The sequence below is a fragment of the Miniopterus natalensis genome, chromosome 9, assembly GCF_054644295.1.
Source record: "Miniopterus natalensis isolate mMinNat1 chromosome 9, mMinNat1.hap1, whole genome shotgun sequence".
Classification (NCBI taxonomy): Eukaryota; Metazoa; Chordata; class Mammalia; order Chiroptera; family Miniopteridae; genus Miniopterus; species Miniopterus natalensis.
In genome coordinates this window covers 35707860-35731723 of record NC_142089.1, presented here as the reverse complement: position 1 = coordinate 35731723, position 23864 = coordinate 35707860, and the positions used below count along the sequence as shown (strand labels likewise).

The 23864-nt window shown below is 41.9% G+C and overlaps 1 protein-coding gene across 1 annotated transcript in view; it reads right to left on the bottom strand.

The window, feature by feature from the left end:
- The window catches only part of FGGY (FGGY carbohydrate kinase domain containing), a 352569-nt gene that overhangs the window by 284871 nt on the left and 43834 nt on the right, over positions 1-23864 (bottom strand). Inside the window, exon 7 of the mRNA XM_016205908.2 lies at positions 8029-8117. Within this exon, the coding sequence (XP_016061394.2) occupies positions 8029-8117 (89 nt within the window). The remainder of the gene's footprint in view (positions 1-8028; positions 8118-23864) is intronic.

The window sequence follows — 23864 nt, the reverse complement described above, 5'->3', positions numbered from 1 at the left end:
TCTCAATAAAGCTGTTTTTTAAAAAAAAAATCTGTCTTATCTTGGATATGCAACTGAGAAAGGCAATCAGGAGGCCAAGCACTGAGGAAGGTTGTGGACCACAGGCAGGTCACCAGAGGCGGATATTAGAGGGAAGTATCTCCATTCTTCTCCCCATACTAACACCTCAGCCCAGGGAGGATCACACTGCCACCCACTTGCTCTCTCCACTCCGAGGAAGCATAGCTGACTTTGCATCCCTTCCCCTTTATTTTCTCCAAGAAGGTAAAGGTAATTCATCTGATCGCTGAGACTCTGGAATATATTAAGCCACATTTTAAGGATCCCTATGTTAAAGATAAGTAATGCCTAGAACCAGGGTAGGGAATGTCCAGACCTCAGGCCGTATATGGTCCTCAAAATCATTTGGTCTGGCACTGCCATAAAAAATTATCAACTTAAAAATTAGCCTGCTATATTTGGTCAAACATTTAATTGAATTTAATGAATTTTGAGTCCCTCCTGTGGTTGCCTTGGCAGGGCCAGACCAAATGATTTCGCAGGCAGAAAAAAAGTTCCCCACCCCTGGCCTAGAAAAACATCAAGCCCAGTTCTTTATTTTCTATACCCAGGTAAAACCAACAAGCCTTGGCTTCAGTTAGGCACACCTGAGCAGGGTCTGCATTCAGGTGGCTGACTCAGCTGCTGGACTTGAGATCTGGTTGACTTATCTGGCCTTCCTTCCCTATATATGCACCATATACCTGAACTTGCTGCTTTCGCCTCGCTTCTGAGCTGTATTACCCATCCAGTGTACAAGAAGTTCTATACATTGGAAGGTAAAGAGTATTTTCTAAAATGAGGTAATTTTTTATTCTTCATTTAGCTAATACACTTTGTGTCTAGTCAAAGTGAGTGGCATTTTATACCCTTAACAATAGGAATACTGTTGGGAGTTTAAACAATGACTATTAATGTTAATTGTCCTAAGTGTGATAATGGCACTATGGTTACAGGAGAATGTCATGCTCTTGGGCGATCAATTATATTGAGAATTTAAGAGGAAAGTGTGTAATGTCTGCAATTCATTCACAAATGGTTCAGAAAAATAAATATATATATGCATGCCAGGGATAGAGAGAGCACATGAGAGCACAAATGTAACAAAATGATAATAACTGATGAATGTAGATGAGAAATATGGTGTTCAATATACTATCTTTCAACTTTTCTATATATTTAAATTTTTTCAAAACACCTGGGGAAAATACTAAAACAACAACAAAAATAATGAGATCTCACCAATATTTAAGGAAACACTTAAACTCAATATAAATATTAGTAACTGACATAAATAGGTAATTGATATATGTAATACTAATTCACATATTAGTACCTGACACTAATTGAGATAATAAGTGGTTGATGAATATAAGAAAAATTGCATTTAACATTCAAAAATAGAAATTAAGCCCACCAATGTGGATCAGCAGTTGAGCATCAACCTATGATCCAGGAGGTTGCAGTTCAATTCCCAGTCAGGGCACATGCCCAGGTTGCGAGCTCGATCCCTGGCAAGGGGTGTGCAGGAGGCAGCTGATCAATGACTCTCTCTCATCATTAATGTTTCTCTCTCTCTCCCTCCCCCTTCCTCTCTCTGAAATCAATAAGAAACATATATTTTTTTAAATGGAAATTAAAATAAGATACCATTTTAAGCCTAAAAACTTGGCAAAATTGGCACATATTATACAGACATAGAATAAAATATTATACAAGTATCAAAAATGTGTTTTCAAATATTTATTGATATGAAAAACACAATAATATATTAAGTAAAAAATAAGTTGTACAAATCTACAATCAAAAAAATTAAAAAACAGTAGAATAAGTGTCTAAATAATGATATTTATTTTTTAAATACTGGAGATTATATTTGGAAAATGACTACAGACCTGGATCAATATCTGACCATAATCTTCTCCTAACAGTTTAGCAGATAACCATGATAAAAATAATAATACAATAATATTCCTTAAAATCCAAAACACGAGAGAACCAAGCAAATCAGGAAAAGAAGTGCTACTTTAAAGGGATTACAATTTCTAAAACAAATAAATTCATCTCTTTAACATAGAAGATAGAATATTTACTGAAAATTTACACAGAATTGTACATTGTAGTGAAGAAAAGAGGAAAGGGAAAATAAATATATCGTACACAAAATATAAGGAAAAATGAAACTGAGATTTGAGAAATGCAGCCCTCTTTTCCCATATGCCATAGAAACATCTCAGAAATTCTAACATGTGACGTCTAAAGAAAACTTATCAAAGTGTCTCTTGTACATAAGGAACCTGGTCATCAATTTCTTCTAGTCCAAAACAATAAAAAAATGAGTTGAGAACAGACAAATCTCTCATACAGAAAAATGCAAAATAATGTATGTAGTAGATACTCTGCCCCCAAGGAGGTGAAGCATAACTCCCCACTCCTTAAGTGTGGGCTGTGACTTCCTTCCAAAGAGTAGGATAGAGAAGGGGAGGAGGAGTGACTTTACAGTCGAGACCCGACCAGTGCCTCTCAGCCAGGTGATCAAGGTCAACATCAGTAAGTCATACTAATAGTATAGACTCTTAATGTGACGTAAGAATGATACTCATCAGAGAATGGTCTTCCTCCCAAAAAGCATACTACCTAAGTCTCATCATTAGAAAAACATGAGGCAAATTCCCACAGAGGGACATGCTACAACATACATGATCAGTACTCCTCAAAACTGTCAAGGACACCAAAAACAAAGAAACTTGAGAAATTGCCACAACCAGGAAGAGTCTAAGAAGACATGACTAAATGTATACTGTATCCTGGATAGAATCCTGGAACAGAAAAAGGCATTAGGAAAAAACTAAAGAAATGTGAATAAAGTATGGAATTTACTAAATGATAATATATCAGTATCTGTTCATCAATTGTGCTAATTTAAGATGTTAACTACAGGTATCAAGTATAGAAACTCTCTTGTACTGTCCTCACAATTTTTCTGTCAATTTAAAACTGTTTTAAAATAAAAAGTCTATTTGAAATTATCATTGAATTTAATAGGGCACACTTTTAAATAATGTGTAGAATGTCATCAACCCTTGATAATCTACAAGCAATTCTTCGCAGGCCCTGTGTTAGAAAGAGTTCCCTTCTCCTGAACAGCAGTCAAGTTCTTATCTGTTCACTTGGCTCATCTTGATTATGTTCTAATCTTCGCTTTGGCCACTAGGAAGCCTGGAAACAAACCTATTAGTAATTATGAAGAGCCAAATAGATTCTAAGACACTCTTGCAGTCATCTTTGTTATTATTTTAGTCTTTTCACTCCATTGTGATTTTTTAAAACTGTATCACTGTTTTTATCTTACTTTATTACCAATCACTTCAAATCTCCTTAGAGCAAGGACTTATATATACGAATGTGTTTTTGTCTGAGTACACAAAATTTTATTATTCAAATTTCTGACTTCCCATTTCTTATGTTACCAAAATTCTGGACAGTTTCCCACTCAATGGCTAGAATATGGCTAATTACTAAAACATTCAGCTTCAGTTCTAAAACTGATGGTTTCCAGGGCTAATGGGGTTCACATTTGATAATATGCCTATTACAGATAAAGAAAATGCATGCAATAAATGATAATTACCATTATTAGTAGTAGTAACAAAACTAGCAATAATTATTTTCATTAATGTAATAAAAAGAATGGAGCTGAATTACAAATTAATCATAATCCAGGTGGTGATTTTTCTCGGTGACTCAGATAAACAAGAGTAGCTGCCACATTTTGAAGGCTGAGAAAGAACAGTAACTAAAGGGAGGCGGGGAGTGGGAAACACAAGTAGGGGTGGGAAGAAAAACAGATAAGAGGAGGCTCGGACTTCTTACCTACCCTCACTGCCAAAAACAAGTCTAAAAGCTCTAAGACAGGTGAAATCCAATCACTCTCTAGCCTTAACTCCACTAGAATAATAAAAAACACCCTCTAGCATTTTTGGCACTCATTTCCCCAAAGCCTCCCAAAACAATCACAATGAGAGCCAAATAAACACCAAATCCGAATCTCTCCTCAGCCCAGAGAATGCCAAGTTCATGTTTTACTGCCCAAAGTTTTTTCTGTGTGTTGCTTTTGTTCTGTTTTTTTGCCTTACACATTCGATTTTAGACCCTTCCTCATCTTTCTTATTCTAGAAGAGAGGACAATGGGGATTTTCATTAAAAGAACCCCACATTCTTTAAATATTATGTGGTACACCTTTTGTCCATATTGCCTCTAAGACCCTCCATAACCCTGAATGGACCTCAGATGAGGACCTGAGGCTCAGGACAGGGCAGGGGCAAGTAATTTGCTCCAGGTTCCTGCAAATAGTACATAGAAAGACACTAACCCGAGTCAGTTTCACTACAAAGGTTTCCCTCTTTCCACCATGCCAGAAACTTAATGCAAACACTGCCTGCCAAAATCGATAGAAAAAGGGAACAAAATAAAATAGCTAACTCCTTCAAAAAATTTCTCAGCGCTGCGTTGGAAGTTTTCCTGTTTCCTCACTCAGCCGGTACTGGAGTGGGTACTGTTGTTATCCAATTGTACAATCGAGAAAGTTCAGAGGGGTGACTGGTTTCACCCTGATCGTGCAGGTTGAAATAGAGAAGGGAGAGAAAATTGGAGACTAAGGAAACAACAGGAGAGAAAGACAGATGTCAGAGATAGGTGTGCCAGAGAGAGGGCAGCCACCTTTGCAAGAGGAACTGGGTGCCTGGCAAGAGGAACTGGGTGCAAGAGGAGAGGGCAGCCACCTTTGCAAGAGGAACTTGGAGCTGGGTCCAAGGTCCACGGGCTCTGCTCCAGAAGACAGGGACCCTGGAGGGGAAGCCTTTGAAGGTACTCGCAAGTACGCAAGCACAGGGCAAGGGGCATGGAGAGGAGGACTGCAAATTTGTACTAATAAAAATAGAATGAGTCATGAGTGTCAAAGCCGATTTAAAAAATGGCAGGGATGACGGGACAGCCAATAAATCATTTCTGAGCATTAATCTTTCTGCTTCCCCAGGGTTTGAGATTGTCATGAGCAGGGCTGGAAGCTCCTCAGCATGTTTTCATAGGTCAACAGAAGCTCTCCATTTTTAAATTCACCAAATTCATTAAACCTTTTAAAATGTTTCCAACCCCTTACAGGTATTGGAAGTCCCGTATTACTCCATATATATTCTGTTAGGTAATGTACAAAATCACCTGATCATATAACCATCTGGGGCGCTTGTTAACCATAAAATTCCCAGGTACCCCATGGAGATTCTCATTCCATACACAGGCTCAAAACTAGAAGCCCTGGGCCTTGGCTGAGTAGTTCAGTTGGTTAGAGTGTTGTCCTGATATACCACCAAGGTGTCTCTGTCTCTCTTTCTCTCTCTTCCCCACATTCCTCTCTCTCTTTTTTCTTTTTCTTTTTGCCTTCCTCTCTCTAAGTATAGTTTAAAAAAATAAAAATAAAAAATCCCAGCTGGCGTGGCTTAGTGGTTGAGCACCAACATATGATCCAGGAGACCTCAGTTCGGTTCCCGGTCAAGGCACATGCCCGTTTCAGACTCAATCCCCGGTGGGAGGAGTGCAGGAGGCAGCCGATCAATGATCCTCTCTTATCATTGATGTTTCTATCTCTCTCTCCCTCTCCCTCCCTCTCTGAAATCAATAAAAACATATTTAAAAAACAACAACACCTGGAAGCCCTGTGAATCTGTGCTTTGAATAAATGATCCAGCTGATTTCTATAATCAGGCTAGTTTAGAAAAACTGGTTTAATAGGACTGTCTGAACAAGCTTACAAGACAGGCATCATGAATCCCATTTTACAGATAGGGAGAGTGAGATTCAAAGAAGGAAAGAACATACCCAAAATCACACAAGTCTTGTGTGGCAGAATCAAAGACAAGAAGTCACACTGTGACTCCACAGTGGGTATGCATGCTGCCCCATTTAAATCTATCTGATCCAGAGCTAGCTTCAAAATGCTGTCTTCATATGGCATGAGATACCAGGAAATGGGGGTTTAGACTATCCAGCACCATCAGAAAGAACCAGGGAGCAAGGCAATGCCCCCTCCCCCCCAAAAAAGAAGGAAACACTAAAAGAGAAGGCAAGCAGGGTCCTCTTCCATCTGTGGTTCTATTTCTGAGTCCTCAAGGTTTGCAGGCCAATGGGGTATTGCCAATATCCACACTATTAGTACTGCTTCAACTAAATTGGTGCATTTAGCTAACACAATGAAAACATCTCTCACTACTGCACAAAGGTCAAAAAAAATATCTACGGAAAAGTCCTTCCAGAAATAACTTGAGACAATTAATTTCACACCAAAAAAGGAATGCTCAAGATGACATCTTCACCCGCACTCTGGCCTCCCCATTGGTGATAACAGTGTAACAGTGACTAACTGTACCTTCTGGGGTAAAGTTCCGGCCACTCCTCCGGAGCTTTCTCCCCCAGAGAGGGGTGAGTACCTGAGGTTTGCTGAAGCCATTTGCATACACAGGTGGATCCCCACTACCCCGAGACCTTAGATTAATGATCACTTCATGGGGAGAGAATCCACATGAAAAATGACGTGACTGTGAAACACATCCTCTTCTGTCTCCTTTCTGAAAGTCCCTGCTGCTGAACTACCACAATCTTATCAATGCTCTACAAGAAAGGGTCCAAATCCTACACAACGAGAGAGATACAAAGAGCACAGGGAGAGTGGGGCTCGTGTTCCCAGCTTCCCTTGAGTTTAAATAAAAAGAAAGAAGAGAAAAGATTTAGCTCTTTGGAATGAGCTGACTTTAAGATACAACATGTTCCACTGCAAAGATATCTATTTATACAGGTTTATCTGTCCTCTGGGAGCTGATCCTCTTCCCCACAGATTTGCTCAATACAGAGTCTAAACCATTTTCAAGATGAGAAGACCCCTCCCCACCCTGCTGCTTCAGCCTTGCGCATCCCCTGAAATCTGAGGTCAGAATGACAGCAGGTGTGAATACTTTGAGATTTCATGTCAAGCCTGCCCAGGGTGTCTCAAAAAAAAGTATACATACTTTAACAGCTGATAGCTCAATTTTGAAAATGAAATGCCTTTATAATTATTCAAAGTGTGTGTATACGCTTTTTTGGGGACACCATATATATATCTATGCACAAATCCACTCTTAATTATAGCCGCAATTTCACACTCAATGAGTATTTTTTAAATTGTCTCTGCCACGTAGCACATACTTATTTATAACATTCACAAATTTTTAAAAAATACTGTTGACTTCAACATATATACCTCCACGCTCTGCACGGATTCAGGTACATTAATATAAAAGGCAAAACAGGCTCATAACACACCCATTCGAGCTTCCTTAAAAAACATATCTCTTATGGGTGAAATAGATGAAGAGATTAAATACAAATTGGCAGTTATAAAAATAGTCACAAGGATGTAAAGTACAGCATAGGGAATATAGTCAGTAATATAATAACAATCATGGTGTCAGATTGGCATTAGACTTATCTGGTGATCATTTCATAGGTTACATGAATGTCTAATCACTATGTTGTACACATGAAATATAATATTGTATGTCAACTGCAATTGAAATTTTTAAAAATTATTTTTAAAAAACCTACCTCTTGTCTTCATTTTAGGGGCCAAAAAATATATTTCTCTTTTATTCACTATGTTAAAAGTGCCTTTGGAAAAACAGTCACATTTCATAATGGACTGTCATGTCTCTTTCAAATGTGTCCAATTTCAATGAATGGTCTTCACCTTGGATGCCACATTCTGGGCCTCGTAGAAACAATGGTGCTTGGGCATGCGCAGCGAAAGTGGAAGATGGATTCAAGATGTTTCAAGTATGCAAAATCGCATGCAGATGTACAAACAGTGCGTCCAGTCAAAGCGAGTTAGGAAAGCAATATATATACAGACACCCGAGAATGGATGAGCGCAAATAAAACCTAACTTGTAATTAACATACCGTGCTGTGACACCTGTTGCCTTCCACGATAAGAAGTCTGGGAGATCAAAGAAATGTCCCGCCTTATCCCAGCAAGTCTCTCTCAAGTTCTGCCAAATAAAATATATATTAGAATCAATTATGGGCTTTTTTCTCTACCCCTCTCCTCTTTCAATAATGTCTCGAATTTTTCAAAACAAAAGCATAGCCAACAATACCCAATAGAACATCTGTTCAGGGGCTGAGAGAGGAGATGATGTAAACGTACTACCTATATAGGAAAGAAAAATTGGCGATTATTGATCCTTCCAAAAATGACTATAATTTCCCTTTTATGCCCCCTTTGCCAATCTGGAGTGGTAGGAAGCACACTCTGAAGGTATACAATCCATCTGACCAGCGAGGGGACAGAGGATAAACTTCAAGACATATAACATTTCAAAGCTCAAAGCTGTAAGCTGGGAAGAAAATCGTACTAAGAAATTAATGCATGAAACAGAACATGTTCTGCCCGTGTAAAATTCCCTCCACACCAACTGGTTCCAAATGACTCCTGCCCTCAAAGGACTTCCAATCTAAGCCAAAGAGAATGGTACATAATCAGGCTATTCCTGTTTTTAAAACATTTGTTTCTTCCACACTGCTAATGCAGTCAGAGTTTTTCTTGCCACTGAGCATTTTCTTTCCTCTGCCTGCCCTCCCTGGAACATTCATTCCTCACCCACCACTCTGTTCCTGCCCAGGGTCCATGTCACCCTGCCCCCTTGGGTTAACCCTATCCATCTTTCCCTGGAGAGGCCTTCCAGGAGCTCCTACTCAGGTGAGGTCCGGCTGGCACACAACCCATACCACCACACAATTATGTATGAATGTCTTATCTTTCCTGCTCGACCTTAAGCTCTATGAGGTCAAGGACCCTGTCAGTTTATGCGGTAGAATATCCCAAGACTGTCCCTCTTCTCCGCCTACAAAGGACTGGACCCTTAGTTGTGAGGTAAAAACTACATGACCCCATTCCCCGTCCCTGGACCAGGGTGACATGTGACCTGAGTCAATCAGATCTCTTCTCCCAAAAAGTTAGAATCAGGATGCCAATGCAGTCATTTAACTTCTGCCTATGAAGGAAACTGGAGATGAGATAAACTTCAAAGCTGTGAAGTGGCCATTTCCTGTACCTGGAGAAGTAGAACTTCATAAAGAGTAAAGCAGACTAGAAGCAACAGCAAAAAAAAGGTTTCCTACCACCCAGGCAACTGTCCATGTCTTGGTTTCAATGATCCCCTCCCCAAGGGGCCACAAGAACAAAGACTGTATCATCAGCGCAGGATATCTTTGGGACCCTAAGGGCAACAATCAGAAGTTAAGATACATAGTCCAGTGCCTGCTAGAGGGTGACACAGAGCAGGCACTCAATAAATAGTTGTTGAACAACCAAACTATTCAGTTTCACTTTCTAATCTTTCATGTGAGGAGGGCTTCAGAGTTTACAAAGGGCTTCGAGATGTGTTATCTCCTTAGAACAATGCAAAAGTGTTATTACATCTATTTCACTGACACACAACTGCCCTTTATCTACATTTGCCCTCAGATTCTATGAGTTCTTCCTGTTTCTGCCTTCCCTATCACAACTATGTGAACACAGACATCTAAGCACAGCAGAGAAACTGAGTATTACCCCAGATACAGGGGTTCCCCAGAACAACAGTAACATCAAAAGGGTTCTGATGCGAACAGTCCATTTTCTATTCTTGTTGTTGCTTATTTGTTTAAATTCCTAAGCATTTGGATGAGAACACATATCTAGAGAGGGCTAAACTTCTCTTTGAACACCCATACATGTTAATGCTAAACAAAGAAAAACTTAAAGTTGACTAAATATGCCTAACACAGCTAGGAAACAGGAGTATCTTTATACACTAACAAATTACAATAAAAAAATGGTAGCCTTTGAAACTAGTATGTGAGTCAAACTAGTGAAACTAGTATGCCTCCTGGGTAATCTAAGAAATTCTCTTTCCATGTGCTCTGTGGCTTCGGTGACTGGTCCTCAGGGAGAAAGAGAAGAGGCTGCCTCCTCCTATGGGCTCCAGAAATCCAAGGCTAGTCACCAGAAATGAACCACTAAAACCATTGCAGCAACAACCAGTGCTTCAAGCCAGAGCTGAACAAGCTTCCTAAACTCAGAAAACAACTGCTTCTGTTAGATCCGTGCAGGGTCATGAAAGACCTTGCACAATGGGAGCTTTCAGCCTGTGGCTGTGTAGACAGCCACTGCAGACAATGGCACCCAAGCAGAACATCTCGAAAAGTTCAGGCCTCTTCCCAAAAAGACACACCCTGGGGGTAGGAGGCATAAGGCAGCCAGGAGCGTCATTGCTTCTTCAGACCAGGCCAGTTTCACTGATCACAGCCAGGGACCCCAGTTCAACCTCTCCATAGGATGAGAAACCAAAAACAGCATCTTATTAGAAGTATAAGGTGTCCTTAAGAATGCATGTGGTCTAGGAGAAGACAGCAATAATCCCTGCTTTCACTCCAAAAGCAGCCTGGAGATGAGCCAGCAAAGGGAAAAGAGAGTTTGCTGGATGCAGGGGAATGTCTCCAGAAGCTTGGTCACCTCACTTGGAGAGGCTGCCAGACTACCGGTGAGGATCCCATGCTGTTCTCATGTTGGGCCACCTGATACACAAGTGCTTGGCCATCAAATGCGAGACTGGCCAAGGGTATATCAGCCCCCATGGATGAATTTTTACTCTAATTCTGTGGGAAAAAAATCTCTCCATCTCTCCCCTTCCCCAGCCAGTTCAGTCCTAGCCGAGGGCCTCAATCTTACTGAATTAATTCTATCCATGTAACCACTGGGCCTACATCAAGACACAGTGACTGCCCTCTTATATTCCTCCACAGCTTATAACAGTGTTCCCATGTACCTCATCTCATCTGATTCTCAGAGGGGTTCTGAGGTGTGCAGGTGACATACAATAGAATATGAAGGATGCCGAAACAGTGGTTTGGATGACAAGGGCTTAGCGTGATGTCACACAGGCTGCAAGCTTTAACATGAGTGTTCCTTCCTCCCACTACACCACAGTCACCGGCACCCTCAGGCCCCCAGATCTGTCAGAGCAGCGGTGGGTTTTGGCCTTTTGCAAGGGTCATGAAAGAAGCTATTGCCATTCTTTACAGAAGAAAAGAAAAAAAAGAAAGAAAAGAAAAGCCCTCCCAAACACATTATTTTGCACACTTTTTTTATTTTTTTAATTTCAGAGATTTCACTTTGAATCCTGGCCCACTCACCTTCTCTGTACCTAATAACCACCTCCCCACACAAAGGGTGGCCGGGTTAGAGAGAGCACAGGGCAGGTCCTGAAGCATGCCAACTTCAGTGTATCTCATTACACAATAGCTAAATCCAGTTCAAAGCAGGAGTCCTCTGTGCTGAATGGGTTAAGTCTATCCTACAGTTACCAGGCAACTAACAAAAACCGAGTCTTTTTAAAAAAAAAAAAGACATCAGCCATGATTTGGGGTGTGTGACTTGGCAATAAGACTTCTGCATTCCAATAAAAATCCTTTGAGCAAGCAATCCCCCAGGCTTGAAAGCAACCAAAGGAACAATTCTTTCCTTTTTTTTAAATCATGTATTACTTCATAAAACGACAGCACTTCGTGGGAGGAGGCACTACTCAAAGAGCGCACAGCTGCAGGCCTCAGCGGAGGGTGGAGGGAGAACAGTATATCCAAGACTCCAGGCCAGGCAGCAGCCACCGAGCCTCGGGCAGGGAGATGGAGCTAGATCCTCCCCTGCCCTCTCCCTGCCTGTCCCAGGAGGCGGTGTGGTCTCTGCTGGCTTCTAGGCGCTGAGGGAGCTTGGGTGGAAAAGGAAGCAGATACTGCAGCGCATGTGGGGAGACCCCGGGGTCTAGAAGCGCATGAGAAAGCAGGGACGACCAGTTCCAAAAGGGTCATCCAAGCATTTTGTTAGGAACTGCCAAGGGAGTCTATCTGGGATATCTGCTGTGGGCAGTGAAAAGGGAGGGAACAGAGCTCCCTAACTCCCCACCCAATAAATGATCCTGCCTGCACATTCCAAATACTCACCACGGTGTTTTCCAGCACAACCACCCGTAAAAAGCAAAACCTCATCCTCACTCTGCATTCAAGGCTCCAAACTGGGGCACAGGCTGGGAGCCCAGAGAAGAAAGCTGTATATCAGGAAGAAACTTAATCCTCAGATGTCATTCTTAAAAGAAAAATGACACAGGAAACACGAAGTGGGTCATAATCCCCAACAAGAAACTTCCCAGAATGAATGAAACAATTCTGTTTTAAACACCCATCCACGGAAAGAAAGATCTAACATTGGACATACTGCAAGTCAGACAGACAGATGCACTGAGACGCTTGTGCTACTAGAGGCATCTTTCTAAAACCTTAAACTTACCATTCCGTTCCTTTGTTGAAAATAGCTCGACAGTTTCTCGTGGCCTAAAACCACATTTTATCTCCTTGGCATGGTTCTTGGGACACTTAAGAAGCTGGCTCCAACTTGGCCATTATTTTTATGAATTCTTCTGGACTTATCTCCCATCACCCCCTCCTAGCTCTCTCCGCCCCCCTCTCACCTCATTTCTTTCAGTTCCCCAAATGCATTATGCATTATATATTCCCATGCCTCTATTGAGACTAATGCCTCTCCTGGATTGACTGGCCATCTTCTCCCGCAATCGAACTTCTACCTTTGCTTCAAATCCAGTTCAAATGTCTCCTTTTTAGTGAATCCCTCCATCCTTTGCTCTATCCTAATTATATATTCATGTGCCTAAATCCACCTCAAAATGACAAACTCCTGGAGGGAAGATGCCAGCTAGCTGACTCATGGGGGAAACAAAGTAAAAAGTTTCAAGAGGTATAAAGAAATTTAAAGTCAGACCCTTTTAAAGTTAAAAGGCAGCTGGAGAAAGATGTGCGCAAAGGAAAAGGTAATTCATTTAAGATGATGTATGACGATAATGTAATGAGCCCCATACCAACGTTTGGTGAGTCAGCCTCATAACTTTATCACAATATTTTGAGTGTGGCCATATAGCTGCCTCTAATGAGTAATCGCAGACAGGGTTCAGAGGAGAGAAAGGGCTTTGGGGGTCAGGGTGGCTAGAAAGGCCTCAGAGGGGAGAGATTTGAGCAGAAGCCGAAAGGTCAAGTAAAATAAATGTCTATGCTACTGTGGAGAATGGCACCCAAGAATCAAAAACTTGAAATGACAAGATAAGGCTACCCCCATTAGAGGAGGAATTAACTGTACCTTCATAGAATTGTGAAATAAAATAAAATAATCCCATTGTATAATTTAAATTCTTTAATTTTCAAGAAATATATATATATATGTGTGTGTGTGTGTGCGTAAGTATATATACACATCCTCCCTCCCACCACCACCTCCCTAGAGCCCTTCTGTTGTACAGAAAGGTAAATTTATAATCCACACTAGCTGATTTCCCAACCAGAAAAATGTTATCATTTACATGAAAGCTGATCACATTCAGCAGAGCTGACTTGGCCCAGGAATGTGATACCACCACAGGCATTAGGAAAATGAGGCTTTGGTATGTGGGCTCTAAGAACTTTGGAGTCAGGCAGACCTGAGTTTAATTATTGTCCTCACCACCTCCCAGCTGTGTAGCTTTAAGCAAATTAATTTCTCTAAGCTCCAGTTTCCTCAGATGCCATATTACTAGCATCTACCTCAAAGGGATATTGTGAGAATTAAATGCAATAATGGAGAGGGCCTGATAAGCCAATGAGTTTCACTCTAATTACTGCCACAGAGCTCCGTGTTTTTCAAAGCACTTTAGTATGCATGATCTCATCTGATCTGTATAATTCTTTAAGGCAGGGAGGGCAAGAAATTATAAACCTCACCTTGCATGTTAAGAAACTAAAATCCAGAAAGGAGTCACACCATGACTGTCCCAAGGTTATACACAGAGAAGTGGGAAGACAGACAGAAACACAGATCTCTGTGGACCAGCCCCATGGCAGTTCAGGTATCCACCTCCCTAAAACATAACAAAATGCAGAAGGACCAAGAGAAAAGGAGAGTGTCATGGTGACCCAGATAGCACTATTTTTTGTGGGTAGCATTGGGAGGAAAGCAGGAAAAGAGGGAGAAAGGGAGGGAGTCCTAATAGGAAGAGAAGTCTTTGGGGTGTAACTCAAATGTTAACCTCATCAGGAAACACCCTCACAGACACACTCAGAATAATGTTTGACTAAATGTCTGAACACCCTGTGGCCCAGTCAAGCTGACATAACATAACCATCATCCCTGTATCGTCACTACCCCATTTCCAGTCGATCATAGTCTGTCACCTGGATTACTATCTCATCTATGAGACTCTACAAAAATGGCCATAATTCTTCCCTTCCTTGTATTCATGCCCTTTGCAATATGACTTTGTAGCTCTTCCTATGAAGAGATGAATGTATTTATCCACCACTTGACTTGGGGCTGGCCTTATGACTTGCGTCAGTCAATGGAATGAATAAGTAATACTGTGTTACTTCTCAATTAAGGCCTAAAAGACCTTGCTTTTGTCTTCCTGGAATGTACTGTTGCCATGTGAGGCAGTTGAAGCTGGCCTGCTGGAGGATGAGAGGACATGTAGAGTATAAACAAACCATCCCTGCCAAGGCTCAAGGACATGCAAGAGAGCTGAGAAAAGCCGAAATCAGCAAACCCTACCCAAAAGCCCTCCATCAATTCTTGAATGAATTCAGTAGAGACAAGAAAGAGCAGCTTTCTGAGCAATCTGCATAATAAGCAACCTCCAAATGAGTAATCTGCATAATTATGAGGTTAAAAATTGGTAGTTCTTCATACCACTAAATTTTGAGGTGGTTTGTTACACAGCAAAGCTAACTGATACAGCCTCTAACTTTCAGATCTTACCCCCTTCAATTTCCATCCTATACACAGCCAATTAGAATACAATGGCCTATGCAAAATATAAATTTGACTGTATAAATAATTTATTAATTTGATAAGTATTTATTTGGGGCCCTCTACATTTCAGGTACTATGCTCAATACTAAGAAAATGAGCAGACAACAGACACAGTCCCCACCTACAGGGAGCTTTCATTTTCAATCTAGTATACTTTGTATCCTTCAAAATTTTCTACTACATTTGGAGTGCAAGATCAAATTCATTAACATGACATATACTATCCATGTCTTACTCGCCAGCTTCACCTCTGATCACTCTGAGATACTACACTACATCACCCACATGCACTGTGCCTTTTCTGACCACCGCTGTATTTCTATTCATAGTGTGCCCTGTCTGAAACACTCTCCCTGGCAGCATGTACTCATCACTTAGTACTCCATTCAAGTGTTACCCACACCATGAAATCTTTCCCGATTCCCCTGAGTTAGGTGCCTCTAAGGCATCCCCTATAATACTCTGTGCATATCCCAACCATGGCACTTCCCATTATCTGTTCACATGCCTGTCTCCCTCACTAGACTGAAAGCTCCTAAGAGGAAGGGCCTGTGTTTTTTTCAATCTCTCTATTCTTAGGTCCTACTGTTGCATCTGATATATAGATGATGAATAACATTAGCTGAATGAATAAAAGAAATGAATGAGCAGAGATGTACAAGTTAAATAGAAGTTTGTGGAAATGGAAATAAGAAATGAATGGGTAAATAAATGAGATTATGAATAAGAACTGTCCCAGTTTCTCTTTTCTCATTCAAGTAATGGCTTTTCACAGTCTATCTTAGGAGCAGGGACATATTCTAGCCAAGCCAGACTGCCAGGAAGATAAATTTCTCTTCTCGGGGTGAAGCAGGTCCTTTGGAGAAGTTTCATTTTAATTGGAAAATGGATTCATTCATTTCTTGGCTTGGACTCCTGGGTCAGTGAAGCACCATGCTGAATGGCTGCCAAACACCACTGGAGAGGGGGCTGCAGCAGGAAAGGAGCTCCATCAAATGTTGAATACTCTGGGACATCTGAGGACAACTTGGTGTCAAGTTCAGGCTGGCTCACATAGATGCCCCTTCCTCTTTCTTCCCCAAATGTCCTTCAACCCAAACTTTACTTATCTCCAACCCATAAAGGATGGGTATACTTTATATGTATGGCATTATGGCATTTCTTTAAGGCTTATTTCAGTATCTATATCTTTCTTTGTTCATTTATACCACTGTTCATTTCCTACAAGGCACAGACAAGGACCACAACTGAGAAATCCTTTCCCTACTCAACTTGTAGAAGATCAAAACTTTATAAACTCTTCCTATGGTGGATACATAATAGTCCAACATCACAAATAACATCCCTTCTAGGAGCACGACTTGCATCTTCTGTGAAGGGTCCCTGTGGAGGACACTGAACACTAACTACAAGGTTACTGTGATCTTTCTCTAGGCTTCCTCTTTACCCTCAAGTGTCAAGGACTTCACCTATCAGAAAAGACTAAGGCAGATAGGGTGGAGGGGAGTCCAAGCTGGGGCGACTGCCTGAACAAAAGTGTAGAAAGAAGCATCAGCTGCATCCCTGGCCATGGGAAAGGACCCATGAGAAGGGGAGCCTGAGAAATGTGTGTTGAAATGCAGAAGAGGTGAGTCTCAATTTGGATTAGACACTCAAGTCAGAAGGGAAGGCAGCCACCATCAGTCTTGATCAGAAGTGACTTGTGGGGGTCCAGTTTTAGGAAGGTTAGGACAGCATGGCGGGATGTCTGGAGGGGAGGCAGGAGAACCAGTGTCCATGTGCATTTCTGACTCAGGGGGAAGAGAAAGAGCTTAGGGAAAAAAAGGAAGAAAGGAAAATGGAGGCAAAAGGGAACATGAGCAAGACAGAAAATGTGTCAAAAAAAGATTAAGAAGAACAGGAGGAAGGAGATGAAATTAAACACAAAAGCAACAGATGGACAATGAGAGAAAGGAAATAGGTGAAGAGAAGACAAGGTTTAACATGAGAAATAAAATGAGAAAGACAGAAAAAGGAACTAAGAAAGATAGAAAATATAAAAGATGTGTGGACCATGACAATGTCCCTGTTGAGACAAAACATGGAGAAGGAAGGGCAGGAGCCAGAGCCCAGCGCGGTCAGCACACTGTCTCTCCTCTGGGTGAATGAGGTCATGGCTGATGTCACTGCCTCTGAGTCACACGCCCACCACAGGAGAGGCGGAAAGAGCCCTGCCTGGTGTCTGGTCCCGCCCTCCTGGGCAAGAGAGGTTGATGCACTGCTCTGTTCTCTGGGGCACTGTCTAGTCCAGTCCTGAGGTGACAGGCGAGCAGAGCTTCTGCCCAGGGAGGACACACAGCGCCATGAGCGCATGGAGCTCATCTTCACTGAGTGTCCAGGTCCAGGTCCAGGTTCTTGAGATGAAAGAGTCAGAAAAGGTGTGGTGAACAGCTTCTGTCTTTTCTCTGACTGTGGCCAAGGTAAACTGGCCCCATGATGTCCAGAAAGGAAATTCCTATTATGCATAGTACTGAATACACAACAGGGACTCAAAAGGTGGTTTCTGACTGACTCACTAAACCGCTCTCACATTCTAAGCTCTTGCCGCACTGTATTTGCAGCCCCATAGAGTTCTTGTGTCCTCAGACTGCCAAACCTTTCCCTAGGCTCCTCCATCCACCCAGCTTGCCTTCTGCAAGCAGCCACCCCACCCCAGTGCTTAGCTAACTGCAATGAATCCTTCAGCCCCCAGCCTACGTATCACCTCCTCCACACTCCTCTCCCCTAACTGGGGTGTATTTTCAGAGTGACCTAAATTTCCATTCCACTAAGAGTGCACTGTGACCTTAATTCTGTCCCTCTTCTAGAATATGAGCAGCTTTGTTTGTTGGTTTGTTTTTAAATATGTCTTTACTGATTTCAGAGAGTAAGGGAGAGGGGGAGAGAGAGGTAGAAACATCAATGATGAGAGTCATTGATCAGCTGCCTCCTGCACACCACCTACTGGGGATCCACGCCCCCTACTGGGGATCAAGCCCACACCCTGGGTATGTGCCCTGACCGGGAATTGAACCACAATCTCCTGGATCATAGGTCAATACTCAACCCCTGAGCCATGAGGCACTCTTTTATTTACTGCTCTACTCCCAGTAGTTAACAAAGTACCTGGAATAAAATAAATTTCCAATAAATGCTTGTTGAATGAATGTCCTTGATCAATTCTGGCAGGAAGTCATTAGCAGGACACCACAGTATTTTGAGATCATTTCTGAAACATATATCCATTCTTAAAGCCATCATCCTGAGAACATTTGTTGCTAAATACACTATGAGTTAGTAGTAAGTGAAGCTGCTCTGGAAACATTTGCTTGGAGCCTCTGAGGATGGATTTACTCTCTCCAATTCTTCCATTCCTCCCAGCCCCTGGCTGGTGAGCTATTGTGGAAAGAGCACAGGTTCTAGTTAGATTCCAGCTCTCCCACTCACTAGCTACATGATGTGACCCTCTTCCAGCCTGTTCCCACCTGCTCCAAGAGGAATACTACCTGCTCCCCAAGTTGTCTGTAAAGAACAATGCAGATTTTATTTCTCTTCGCTCTTGGCTTTCTTAACTGCATCTAGAGATAAGTATGTGAAAAACAGACCTCACTAATTTTCTTTCCAAAAGTCAACTCTGCCATCATCATCATCTGAAAATATATCACTCCCCCAAGCACTCTACAACTTACCAAATATCTTCTATACAGAATGTTCATCAACACCATTTTACAGACAGGAAACTAAGACCCATAAGTGAAGTGAATTGCCCAATATCATGCAGATAGTAAGTGAAAAGCCTGAGGTGAAACCCTGACCACTGGACCTCCAAACCCAATACTCTTTCACCACTGTCCAGCTGCTGCTTCCCAGGACATGGGAGGTGCTCGAAAAATACTTGCACAGTGATTCACTCTCTTTCTCAGGTCCACAGCCTTGTCTCTGACCCCCAGCCAAAGCCAGACCACAAGGCCTCAGGCCAAGACAACTGCAGTAGGCTTCACTCTGGCCCTGGTTCTCTTCTATCTTAGGTTCACAGAATACCAACATTCAAGGAAAACTTCAGGGGTTATGTAGACCACCTGTCCCCAAATGCCAGACCATGGCCTAGTACTAGTCCATGACCAATAATTTTCACTAATCAGTGGTGAAGTCACAATAATAAAAATAATATTATGGAAAATGAAATTCTTATTCTTAATAACATTAAGCATAGTTAATTGGTAAAAAGATTTTATTTCCTAATTGCTTGCTTTGCTTCACTTAGGCAAACTCCAGGACTCTGTATTTGGAGCATTCCTGGGAGAAAATGTCTATCTGTACCACAGTTCAGACCCTTCAGCAAAGCCCTAATGAGAGATAGAGGCCAGGGAAGGCAGAACCACTTACTCAGGCAGCCCTCTAATTCCCTCTGAACACTCCCAAGTCTTGCATTTTTGAGCCAGATGACACTGATGATCGGGATTACAAACTCTGGAAGTCAGACTAAGGCAGGTTTTTGAGAGGGTGGAGGTATGGGGCCTGATGAGGCTGTAGAGTTGAGATCAGGCTTTCTTTTATTAATGAGGTCCCAAATAATTTTTACCTAATCCATAGCCTCTCCATGCAGAAAGGATTTAGAGAGACATGGGCTTTTATGTGGATCCCTGAATCACTTTTATCACTGAAACAGCGGACAGCTTGATGTGCAGAGAAAAGCCTCGAGTGGGGTCTTGGCTGCAGAAGTACTTCTAGGACCAGGCAGCTGGGTTCAGGAGAGGTAAGGAACTAGTTGAATTTTTTTTTTCCCCCCAAACTATAAACATTTAAGGTGAATTGAAAGGGGAGGAAAAGGCCAGGTCTTTAGGAGATAACTCTAATGTGCTGGATTACAGACCGAAGAAAAATGGCCTGGAATTTGTGCATTTTAGATACACAAATCTTAGGTCTCACCCAAGTCTCAATGGCGATTCTAACTTAATCTAACTTTGATAACTTCTTATTCTAGAGTTCATATTTATGTTTAAAAGTTAAGTCAGTTCTGGCCAGTGTGGCTCAGTTGGTTGGATATCATCACACACACCGAGAGGCTGCTGGTTCGGTTCCCGCTCAAGGCAGATGTCCGGGTTACAGGCTCAAGTCAATCGATGCTTTGCTCTCACATCAATGTTTTTCTCTCTCTCTTCCTCTCTCTAAAATTCAATTAAAAGTCTTAAAAAAAAAAAAAAAAAAAAGAATTATGTCAGACAAATGTGTTATCTGGGATTTGAAACTTAAACTATGAGAACTAGCTCTCCCTACCTAGGTGTCTCATCTGTGGAGTAGACAGGGGGACCCTGCCTGAGAAAGGCTGAAGTTTGACCCACTAACCTTGAAAACTCCTTTTGAAATAATTTCCTAGAGTTAGAAAACCTGAGTTTCTGCTCACGCATTGCCAGAAATAACAGAGTGGGGAAATGGTAATCTACTTAACTGCTTCCATTCTCAGCTTCCTTATCTATAAAGTAAGTGTTAACATCCACCTAGCAGGGTTTCTGAAGAATTAAAGGAGAGAGCAGACTTAAAAGCTGATAGTAGATATTTAATAAATTCTAGTGTAGGTGCTGATGATGTTTGTAGACAGCAATCAAGCAGGGTCAATATCTTAGAATTTATTAAGGATCTTTAATATTTCAAACTGCATTCACAAGTGTAATGATGTCTCAACTTACCAAAAACTTGTCCCAGCCCACCAAAAACTTGAGGTGGGCTGACAGATGGAAAGCAAGGACAATAAAAAGTTAATGGCAGAATCCAGATGATAGTCCTGAGTGTTCCCTATAAAATTCTTTCAACTTGCCTGTGTTCTTGAAAATTTTGCTAAGAAAATGTGTGAAAATATGGCTTTCACAGCCACCTGCACCTGGTCCTAGACTTGGATGCTCCTTGAGATAAACTATTTCGCTGATTAAGTGAATATATCCCTGCAGCAGCAGAACATTTCTTCTCATTCTGAAGATAACAGAACAACAACAAAAGAGTAAAACCAACCCACACATCCAGAGAAATGAGATTTACTTACCCTTCCAGAAGAATCCCTGTCTTGCAACTGTTTGGACTTAGGGCCTGCCTCTTCCCTTGCCTCAATCAACACCTAGACCTACCCCAGGCATCCAGGCATCCAAGGTGGCAGTTCACAGCAACGAGGCCAATCGTGCTAATGAGTTCCTGTATCATGGCACATGTTAAATGCATTTTCTGTTTCAAGTGTCTTTTCTAAAGACAATACTCTCCTCCAGTAGGTGTGACCTCCATTTTAGTCACTGAGAAAATCATTCCATTTTTGTCGTACATCAAATCGTATATTGTAGACGTAACGCCAGCTGGACTTAGCGATCTCCCTCTCGCCTCCCTGGTTACACTAGAACAGCCTGCACAGAGGGCAGGGAGGCTGGTAGCAAAGAGGTGGGCACGAGGCTTTACCACTACAGCCGCTAAGTCTGGTTCTGACCAGGAAACAGGAATTCATTTAGCAAATACTCACTGAGGATGTTTTCAGTGTCAAGCACGGTGCTTGGCTCTGGGGACACAACAGCCAAGTATGAATAGGTAGATTTGGTCCCTGCTCACAGGGAGTCAAGTAACAATCCACCAACCCAAATGAGAAAGGAACATGGATGGTGCGGCAGGAAAAAAATAAGGCAGGATTTAGAGCCAAAAGGACCTTCATGAAGACCAAGCCTGATACCTGTGGGTAAGTCATTGCATCTCTCTGAGGCTTGTTGCATTCATGTGTAAAATGTGGCAAATAGTAATATTTATCTCACAAGGCTATGTTATAGATCAAATAAAGAAAACAGATGGCAAAATCTGCCATAAGCCATAAAGTTAAACGCAAAATATAGCATTGTAACAATAGCTGACATTTATTAAATGTTACTAGGTATCAAGCCAAGTCCTTTTTTCCTTTTGTCTGCTTTTTAAAGTCACTTTGTTGGACTATAAAACTAAAAGAATAAGGCACCTGTTTGGCATGTATCAGATATGTAAGTGCGGGCATGATAAGGAAAGAAGTCGCCATCCAGAGCAATGAAGGCAGAGCATCAGCCTCAACACCCTGTATATTCAGTGACAAGCCAGTTTATGGGCCGACCACCCGGAGAGAAAACCCACAGCAGATGCCCTAGGAGCTGATGACACTGTCCTCACGGCGCAGAGGCTGGGAGGAGTCTGGTCCGAAATCACCAGGGCCCTGGCATAAACATCCTCAAGAGAGGCTGTCTGGTTCAGTACGAGTCTTGGGTTCTGTTCTCTTGGGGGGTGAAGGGAGCAGCAGGGAGGGGTTCTCCACAAGGAGAGGCGCACAGGAGTCACTGCCTCAACCTAGCACCTTCACTTCACATACAAAATAAACTGTGCCTCATGGTAACAGGAGCGCAGCCAAGGGGTAGCTCTGTGGTGGGAAGGAGCCGTAACGCTCCCACCTTCCTCTTCCAGAACAAGAAAGAAAATAACTCACGCTGGGCATGCAGTGGATCCTGACTTAAGAATGGAGCTACTGGACAGGCACACCCAACAATCACAAATGTCATGCTGAATGATTTAATATGTTCATCCATTCATCCGTTGAAATACTTATTGAGTTATCAGTGTTAAATGCTAAGCAGTGCCCTAGATGCCAGGGACACACACTACAGTGGAATAAATCCCAGGGTAGAGGTAAGGGGAGGACGCCGTTGGGGACAGAGGGCGGGACCCTAATCAATACTCAAGGGAGAAAGTCAAGGAAAGCTTCCTGGAGTGTTGAAGAATTAGTATAAGTTTTCCCAAGTGCAAGGAGAAATTATTATAAGTTTTCCAGGCATAAGGAAAATCCTGAGCAAAGACCCAGAAGTGTATGGGTTCATACCCTTTGAGCCGCTGACCAAGAAATGCACCATCTGGAAACCTTTCCATTTCTCTAAGCTTTCTGTTATAGGGAAAGGAATGATGGATCCTTTGAAAAAGTTCTCACAGCCTTGGTCTCCAATCCAAATGCCTGGAGGGGTAGCACTGAAAAGGAAATGAGTGAAGCGGGCTGGGCGGGGGCTGCTGTGAGATGGACACTTGCCACTTCTAAAGGGGGCAGCCCCTACTCAGCTCTGGCCAATTCCTTCTCATGGGACTGTGGACGCAGGATTGCCAAGTCCTTTTCTTATTTTTTCTAGAGAAGTAAAAAATCTGGATTTTTATGTAAAATTTCTTAGTTTTTAAATGTTGGAAACTAATTTAAAAAAAAATATTTTTCAAGCACAGGGTGGGTCAAACAAAACCCATCTGGGGACCAGATTCAGCCTGGGGTCTGCCAGCCTGCAACCATGGTACGTGGGAAGAAACGAATGCCCTCTGAGAACAGGCAGTGAGGGCCAATGAGCTGGGGGCAGGCTGGATTTGGTGAGAATCCTGGATCGACCACTTACTTGTTATGTAGCTTTGGGGAAGCTACTTAAGCCCTCTGGGCATTAGTTTCCTCATCTATATAATGGGATAATATTTTTTTCACTGAAGGGTTTAGAGGAAACACTACACATGAAGCCTTCATTTGGTACTTTTTAAGAAAACGAGTCCAAGAGGGGGTGAAAAATCCATACTAAATAATGAAGAATTGTCAACCAGGAAAGTTAGCTATGACTACAAGATTATTTTTTAATGAAAAATAAGAAGTAATAAAAGCATGAGCATTGTGCTATAACAGTAGCAAACTATTCCAACTATAGACAGTGCCCCATTATTAATGTTTTTGTACATACAGCCAGTCTTTTATTCCATACTGATAATTTCTTAGAACAAATGCATTTATAAGACTGCACATTCATCCTGTAATTTTTTTCTTTAGTAT